Source organism: Falco punctatus, assembly GCF_963210335.1.
Source record: "Falco punctatus genome assembly, chromosome: 5".
NCBI classification, from domain to species: domain Eukaryota; kingdom Metazoa; phylum Chordata; class Aves; order Falconiformes; family Falconidae; genus Falco; species Falco punctatus.
Window position 1 is genome coordinate 91,960,497 of NC_137584.1, and position 7,721 is coordinate 91,968,217.

General features: G+C 47.5%; 1 protein-coding gene across 1 annotated transcript; it reads left to right on the forward strand.

The window, feature by feature from the left end:
* The first annotated feature begins 200 nt into the window (after window positions 1-200).
* Window positions 201-7,070, forward strand: LOC308064340 (uncharacterized protein). Its single transcript, XM_080388668.1, is given in 9 exon segments — window positions 201-352; window positions 654-834; window positions 937-1,113; window positions 2,053-2,127; window positions 2,265-2,366; window positions 2,854-2,907; window positions 5,922-5,957; window positions 6,757-6,778; window positions 6,781-7,070. Coding segments are annotated over 9 exon segments (750 nt in total). The 5' UTR covers window positions 201-330; the 3' UTR covers window positions 6,862-7,070.
* The last annotated feature ends 651 nt before the right edge of the window (window positions 7,071-7,721 follow it).

The window sequence follows — 7,721 nt, forward strand, 5'->3', positions numbered from 1 at the left end:
ACCCGGAGGGGCGCGGCCTGGAGCGGAGCCGGGGCGGTGAGGCGGGGCGGGCGCCCAGGGCGGCGGCGGCCCCGGTGCTGCCACTCTCCCGCGGGGCTCCCGGCCCGGGAGCCGCGCCCGGGCAGCGCTGCCGGCGGGGCGGGGCGGGGCGGGGCGGGGCGCGTGAGGCCCTGGCGGCGAGCGGGGCCGCCCCCTCAGCCGCGCTGCTCGCGCGAGACCCGCGAGGAGCGGGACGGCCCCACCCCCAGCGGCGCAGGGCGCGGCGCGCAGTCGCGGCGGCGCTCGCTCTATATAAGGGCGGCGCTCGGGGCTCGGCCCGCAGCCGGGGGGATGTCGCGCTACGGGCGATACGGTAGGGGCGAGGCGCGGCCGTTGGGGGGCGGCGGGGCGGGTGGGAGAAGGCGGCCGCGGGGAGCCGGCTGCGGGAGCGCGCGGTGCCCGGGGGGAGGCGGCGGGAGCAGGTGCCGGCGGCGGGTTGTGGCGGCGGGGCCGTGCCTGGCGCGGCGGGCGCGGGCGGGGCGGGAGTGCCGCAAAATGGAGGCGCTGCTAAAGATGGCGGCGGCGGGGGGGGGCTCCTCGCGCCCGCGCTGCGCCTGCGCTCTGCGGGCCCCGTGCGCCGCCTGACATGGCTGACCGCGCTTCCCTCCCGGCAGAGACCAAGGTGTACGTGGGCAACCTGGGCACGGGGGCGGGCAAGGGCGAGCTGGAGAGAGCCTTCAGCTACTACGGGCCCCTGAGAACCGTGTGGATCGCGAGGAACCCGCCGGGCTTCGCCTTCGTGGAGTTCGAAGACCCGAGGGACGCTGAAGACGCGGTGCTCGGCCTCGACGGGAAGTACGTGCGCGCCTGGAGCCGCCGGGCCGGGGGGCGGCCCCCGCCTTCCCCCGCCCCGTGTGCGCAGGGGGCATCGCCGTGACCGTCCGCTGTGTCTCGCAGGATAATATGCGGCTCGAGGGTGAGGGTGGAAGTGTCGACGGGGATGCCCCGTCGCTCCCGCTACGACAGGCCTCCTGCGCGGCGCCCCTTTGACCCCAACGACAGGTGCTACGAGTGTGGTGAGAAAGGCCACTATGCCTATGATTGTCACCGCTATAGTCGCCGAAGGAGGAGCAGGTACGTGTGGGGCCGGAGCGGCTGGGTTGCCTCGCCAGTTCACTTTTGCGTAGCTCTTGTTAGCAAAGAACAGAATGTTACGCCAGTTTTAACTCTTAATGTTGTAAGTCAACAGGTGTATATCACAATTTTTTTTTTTTTTTTTTTTTTGCTAATACATATCGAATGTTAATATTTTAATAATCAACCTGGTCAAAACCTTTCAGGTTTCTTCGTTTGAGTCAGTCGCCTTGATTCAGAATGTCACGAGCCTTAAGATTTCATGCTGAGGCGCCTTGCAAATCCGACACTTAAGATCCTCCTAGACCTTGAGGTGATCAGCATAAGAGGCCAGATCCCCTCGAGCCATCTACACGTAGCTTCACCTTATTCTTTAAGGGCAGAAAATTTGAGACGGTGATCGCCGTAACAGTAAATTTGGCTTTCAATTGGGGCCCCCCTCCGGTTTAGAAAGAGGAACACCAGATTGACCACATTCCCACCTAGAAAAATCTTCTTGCGTCAATCAAGCCTCACCCTGGCTCATTGGGCTGTCAGTTTGATCGTCGTTAGATTGAAGAGAACACCTAGATGCAGCGATCGGCTATAGATACTTCTAGATCGTCTAGATCTGCTAGACCTTGGGCCAAAGAGGGTCGACCTGCAAACTTGCAAGGTTTATTTTAAATACGCATTACAGTGTTTTCTATTCTGATGTAATTCTGCAATGTAATTCAGCTTTTAACATTTTTCTAGGTAGTAAAATGCTCGAGAAAAATAGGCCCAGAGATTTTTCCAACTGACAGATGCTAGTGGTGTGTTTTTGTTGGTTTGGTTTTTGGTTTGGTTTTTTTATTTTCTTTTTAGTTGTCTGAAATAAGTTTTGACTTCAGCAGGGCCTCACGTGCACCGGTTGCTGCAGCTGTTTGCTGATACCTTTTTTCTCTAACCTAAAACCAGGTCCAGGTCTAGATCTCGTTCAAGGTCCCGAGGAAGAAGATATTCTCGGTCGCGCAGTCGGAGTCGTGGAAGGAGGTAGGATTCTCACTGTTGTATTTTCATTCTTTCTCTTGCTCCTCCCTCTGCTTCACCCCTTCCTGTAGTCCATGTGAAAGGTATGTTGCAGTAATTGTGGTTGTGTTTTTTTTCTCCCCGCCCCCTTTGTTTTGTAGATCGAGGTCAGCTTCCTATCGCAGGTCCAGGTCAATGTCTCCTCGCAGGTATAGATCATTTTCGCCCCGCAGATCTCGTTCTGGTTCTTTAAGGAGATCAAGGTATGCGTTTTAAGACCGCAACATTGAAAACTCCCCACAGTTATGTTGCCTTCAACATTAAGTTTTCATTCCTGCAGTTGATGTGTTTGCAGGCACCTTGGTAGTGTTACAGCCCTGAGACCGTATCTAAATGCTTTCTTTGAAGTTGAAAACATAAGCATATAATTTTGGAACTGCTGTTTCTAGGCTTTTTCAGGGCTGTAACTTTCTTACAGTATTAATCTATGGTTAAGGTTTCCTACTTAAGCTTCAGGGGTCCAGGCAGTAATTATGCTTGCATGCCTAAGGCAGTGGGACTTCTTAGTGGATGGTAGTGCTGCCCAAATGTACTATAGCTTTCTAATAATAAAAATTATATCTGCAAAACAATACTTACAGCAAAATTTGCTGGGGACAGTATCATAAAAGTAAAGGAAGCCTCTCTCAGCTGTATGACTATGAATCCTGTAGTAATAGCTGAACTTTCCATCCCTTCCCCCCACGCCAGATCTAGGTCCAGGTCACGCTCAAGGTCCCGGTCCATCGTATGGCCTCGAAGCAGGTAAGAGACTTGTTTTAATTCAAACAAATAATAGCGTGTTGGGCTTTTTGGTGATTTTGTTTTCCCTGGCCAAGTTTGGCTGGAAGGGGTTAGAAGGTTGTGAAGCATAGCAATGTTCACACATACAGTAAATAACTTTGGCCTTTTCACAAACTAAAGTAGTGGTTGATTTCTTGTAATAAACATGAGTTTGTTTTGGTCTGTGGCTACTATACGAGGTCTATGTGTTTGTCGCCATAAACAAAGCTTATATTTATGATTTAAGGTCTAGAGAGAAGTTTCAAAATCTAGTTAATGCCTACACATGTAGAGAATGCTTGACCTTGTGACCTGCAGGAAATGCTGCTTAGGTTTTTCTTGGCCTGTTGTCAAATCTCAGTTGCTGGGGAGGGGTAAGGTGATGCGAAAGTTGACACTACTGACTGAACTCTTGTGTACAGCTTTTGGCTTTGTCAGTTCTAGTTCTGAGAGTTAGGTCAAATTAAATCGCTGTAGCACAAAGAACCATGTTACGTGGGTAGGCCACTTGACTTCGGAGGTTTTGAGGGCTCAATGAGCAGGACCATTAGTCCTAATGTCGCAGCGTAATGTTTTGAAGGACTTTTGAAGCTGACACAAAGCCCTGGCTTTGTGGATCTGGATGTTTTCCATGCTGAAGTGTTGAAGAAAATGAGTATAGAGTTAAGTGCTCCTTTGTTATTTTCCTCTACCCTTTGTGATAAGTTTTAGTTGGAAAAAAAGGTGAGAGTATGATAACAACAGGATGGATGTGAGAGCTGATCAGTTGGAAGAAGTTGGTTTTTATTTTGCTTTAGAACAGGGGGATGTGTTTTAGGGATCTGCCTGCTACTTCAGGACTTGCACATTGTGGCTTTAAGGGGATGATGGTGATGATTATTGCTAGAGCTGTCCTGACTGACACAGGCCTGTAGTGCAGGAGGCGACTAGCCCGGCTCAAATTGCACGCTGCTATGGCGGAAGAGCGAATACTGTTGATGTTGCTTGGTGATACCTAGTTCTGGGATGGTCGTGTTCCTGCATGGAAGACTTTTGATACTTCTACTGACGTTCCTGATGGATGCCGACTTTGCTTAGGTCTGCACTTACAGTGGTGAGCAGTGGTAGGTCAGTACTGAGTTACGGAAGCGTTGTGGAAGCTCCAGCCAGCGTTAGTCCTCTGTGCTTACACAGCAGAATGGTAGTACGTAACCGGTGCTGCTTCCACAGCTTTTGATCTGCAGTCCTGCTTTGCTGCTGTGCTTCGGAAGGAGGATTTTCCAGCAGTTCTAGCAGTGAGATGATGCTCTTGGCTGCCTTGCTGTATTTCTTAGCAAAGGAAGTCGTGCTCACGCTACAGAATACAAGTTCTGGTAGTTGTTACACAGGATGGAGTTGCTCACCCGTGACACAGTAACAAAATCACTGGTGGTAGGGTTAGGAGCTGTGACAGGATGGCTCGGCAGAGCGAGCAGGAAGGTTTCAAAGCACTGGCATGTAACTTGTGGCATTGTTTAACTTGAGCCAGCAGTGTGAACATAGTATTTCTGGAAGTTAATAGAGCAGGTAAAGGTGATTCTTCAGTTACACTTTGAAATGGTTGTGAGCAGAAACGGAATTAAGTTTCCTACTTTTTTGGCAACATCCATCTTGAACGCTGGGCTTTCTGATGTTCAGTAGTACCACATGCCTGAATTGTGACACTCCAGGAGGCCAGACAGCCAATACTTGAGTTGGTGAAGTCTTACGATAAATGTGGAAGGAAAGCCTCACCATTCAAGTAAATTTTAATTTCTAAGATGAATTGGGAGTTAGCATGTTAGCAGCAGGCAGGTAGTGAAAACTGAAATGCTGTTTTCATTGGATAACTGATGAAAAAAGCTGTATTATACTTGAATAAAAGCGGCATTAATCTGAAAAATGCATCAGCTCTTTAGCACGCAGGCTTACCTGTGGCTGGTTCCCGGTTCCTAATGTGCTATTTAAAAGGTTTTCTAAGTTGACACTTGAAAGTATTTTTCCCTTTATGGAAGGGATACTTGCAGATGGAGAAAAAATCTGGGAGCCTGCTACAAGGTCTTCTGTTTTGTGAAAGTGGTACCTGAAGCTTTGCTGGGGAGGTTCTTGTGCTTGTACTCTTGTCTTCTGATAAGTGGGGTCTCTGGAATAAGAGCTAAAGGAGTGTCGTGAAATGTCACGAGAAAAGCCTGCAGCCCCAGTCTTCCTCTGGTTTGTGATGCTATGTAGTATGGATTTGCTGTTGCTCATTTAGCTAACTTCCATTGTATTTGCATGTCACTAGCTGCTTTGCTGAGCTTTATTTTTCTCCTGTTGTAGGTCTGGGTCCCATGGTAGATCTAAATCTGGCTTACCTGCTAAAAGGTGAGCACAGCACTCAGTTTTTTTGTGGGTTTGTTTTGGTTTTTTTTGTCACAATGCAAAATCTCTGCTTGGACCAGTATTTCAGTTGCATGTGGAAGTGGGTTTTTTGGTTGGTTTTTTGGGGGGGGCGGTTGGTTTTTTAATAGCTGATTTTAAAATCTTTCATGTGTTATTTTAATGTAACATAGCTGATTATTTTTTTTTTTTGTGGGACAGTAAGTAATTCTTCCAGAAGGATTGTGGATACAGGTTTTTTTAACCCATGATTGGACTTAGAAGTATTTTAGACAGGATTTGGGCCATGTCTTTCCCTACCTCTGTTCTCAGTTTTCCTGACTCTCCTCCGCTTTATTCACTGCTCCTGCTTTGCAGGATTATTGTGATCCTTTTGTAGCTCTTTGAAGCTGTGTGTTGCTCTTTTTCCAAGGGCTCTGGCTTTCAGCAGTTTTTCTTCTCAGCTGCAGCTTCTCGCTTACAGTAACTGGGTATACTTGTTAGCAGCGTTAAGGGTGGTGGTTTGTAATGTATTTAACATCAAAGTGTTCTTAGTGTTTTTACATGGTCAAAAGTGGTTACTGAGTATATATGAGTTTACCACATTGATTGTTTTGGTTTGCTTCATTTTTTTTTAACAGTCGCTCAAAGTCCAGATCGCCATCTCCAAAGAGAAGGTAGGAATATCTTAAACTGCAGTGTGCCATACAGTTCATAGTGCTGGTGTCTGGAGCAGTTGTTATAGAATAAAAGCTGAAAGTTTTTTCTTAACTTGTGAACTATGAAAAGATGAAGTTTTGTGGGCACTTCCTACCTCTGGTAGTCAGAACTTCATGCTACTATCTCTAAGGTAGCCTACTTCAATGAAATTTTAAAGGACAAGAGAAAATACAGGCAAACAAGAATCAACTGTCCCGAAGGTCCTGAGGAATTTAGAATCTGGGGAAGAAGCGAGTAATGTAAGGTCTGGAGCAAACCATGAACGTGCGGTAGGATTACATTCCTGCTGATGGCTCCACACAGTGGTGCTCCCTCAGTTGCACAGCTGCCAAATGTTGCTTTGCACTGTGAAGGAAGAAGCAAGTTTTCCTATGTAACCAGAGAAGCGTGTGCTGGAATTGATGTAGTGGGAGAGAGTGCCCCATGGTTAGCCCCAAACTGGAACAGCGCGGGTTGTGGCAGAGCAGGAATTCCTCTGCGCAGCTGGAGCACAGGCTCCAGGGTGCTTTCTGCGAAGGCTCCGTGTCCTGCCTGCTGTGGCAGCTGATGTCTCTTGTTTTGCCTGCCCTTTTCAAGCCTAAGGCAGCTCTTACTTAGAAAGGTGCAAAATACAACTTTTTACAATGACTATTTGTGAACTGTAAATGAAAAGAGTGTGGGGAGGGGGCATTGTGAGGTAGGGGGAGGGGCTCCTGGGCTAGCATGCCGTTTCTGTTGGTTTTGCTGTAGGATTTGCTCTTAATCTCTTTCTTTCAGTCATTCACCATCAGGAAGCCCTTGAAGGAGTGTGCAAGTCCTGAAAGAATGGATTCAAATTTAAAAAGTTTAAGAAGAAAATTTATTTTGTTTACATTATTATAAGGGATTTTGTGGTGTCTTTATAAATGTAAGGGCTTAGTCCTAGAAGGCTGTTTCTATTGACTAACAATTGGCATGAATCTGGATCTTTAAAAAGTCTTACTAGTAGACTAATGTAAAACTCTTTTGTTGTGTTAATGTTCTGTGATCTGGAAATGTTGGGCTTTTTTTATTGGTGCATTGAAATAAACTCTGCATTTCTAACTAAGAAATACTTTGTGATAAATCTGCTATTTCTGTCAATATTTGGGTAGCTGAAGCAGCTCACATGCCACTACAGCGAGGAGCAGGAGGCAGGCTCTTCCAGGTGCTTGTGAATTGAATGTAGCACGGTAGCCAGGGGCTGCCCTGCAGGTTCGTGCCTGTTGCTAGGACTTCATTCCTCTAGAGATGAGTGTGAAGAGTTACCCAGTATCAGCTGTTCCTTCTTTCTGTTGGGTCTTGAATGTTGTGGGGATCTGTACCTTGTGTTTTCACTTCTGCTGCCTCAGAGCTCGGTGAAGCTGAAAACCTGTCTGGAGGTGCTTGTACACTTGATGATTTGACTTACAAAATTGTCTGCAAAGGGCATTAACAGATGGAAAAAACAAGGAATGTGTGAATGCTGGTCTGTCCTGTTGATTAAAGGACCAGTGAACTCCCCTGAAGGTATTTGGAATACTTACAGAATGTAAACTACTGAAGTAAATATTTTTGGAAATCTTGTTCTATGTCCTGGTTCTCCAAGTAGTTCTACTTTGTGATACTTATAATAAATTGGTGGTTCTGGTTGCAGAAAGAATACAGTTAGATACTCTTTCTAGGAAATTAAGGCTTTCCTTGGAGATGGAAGGTCACAAGCAGAACCTGCAGGTCCTGTTTAA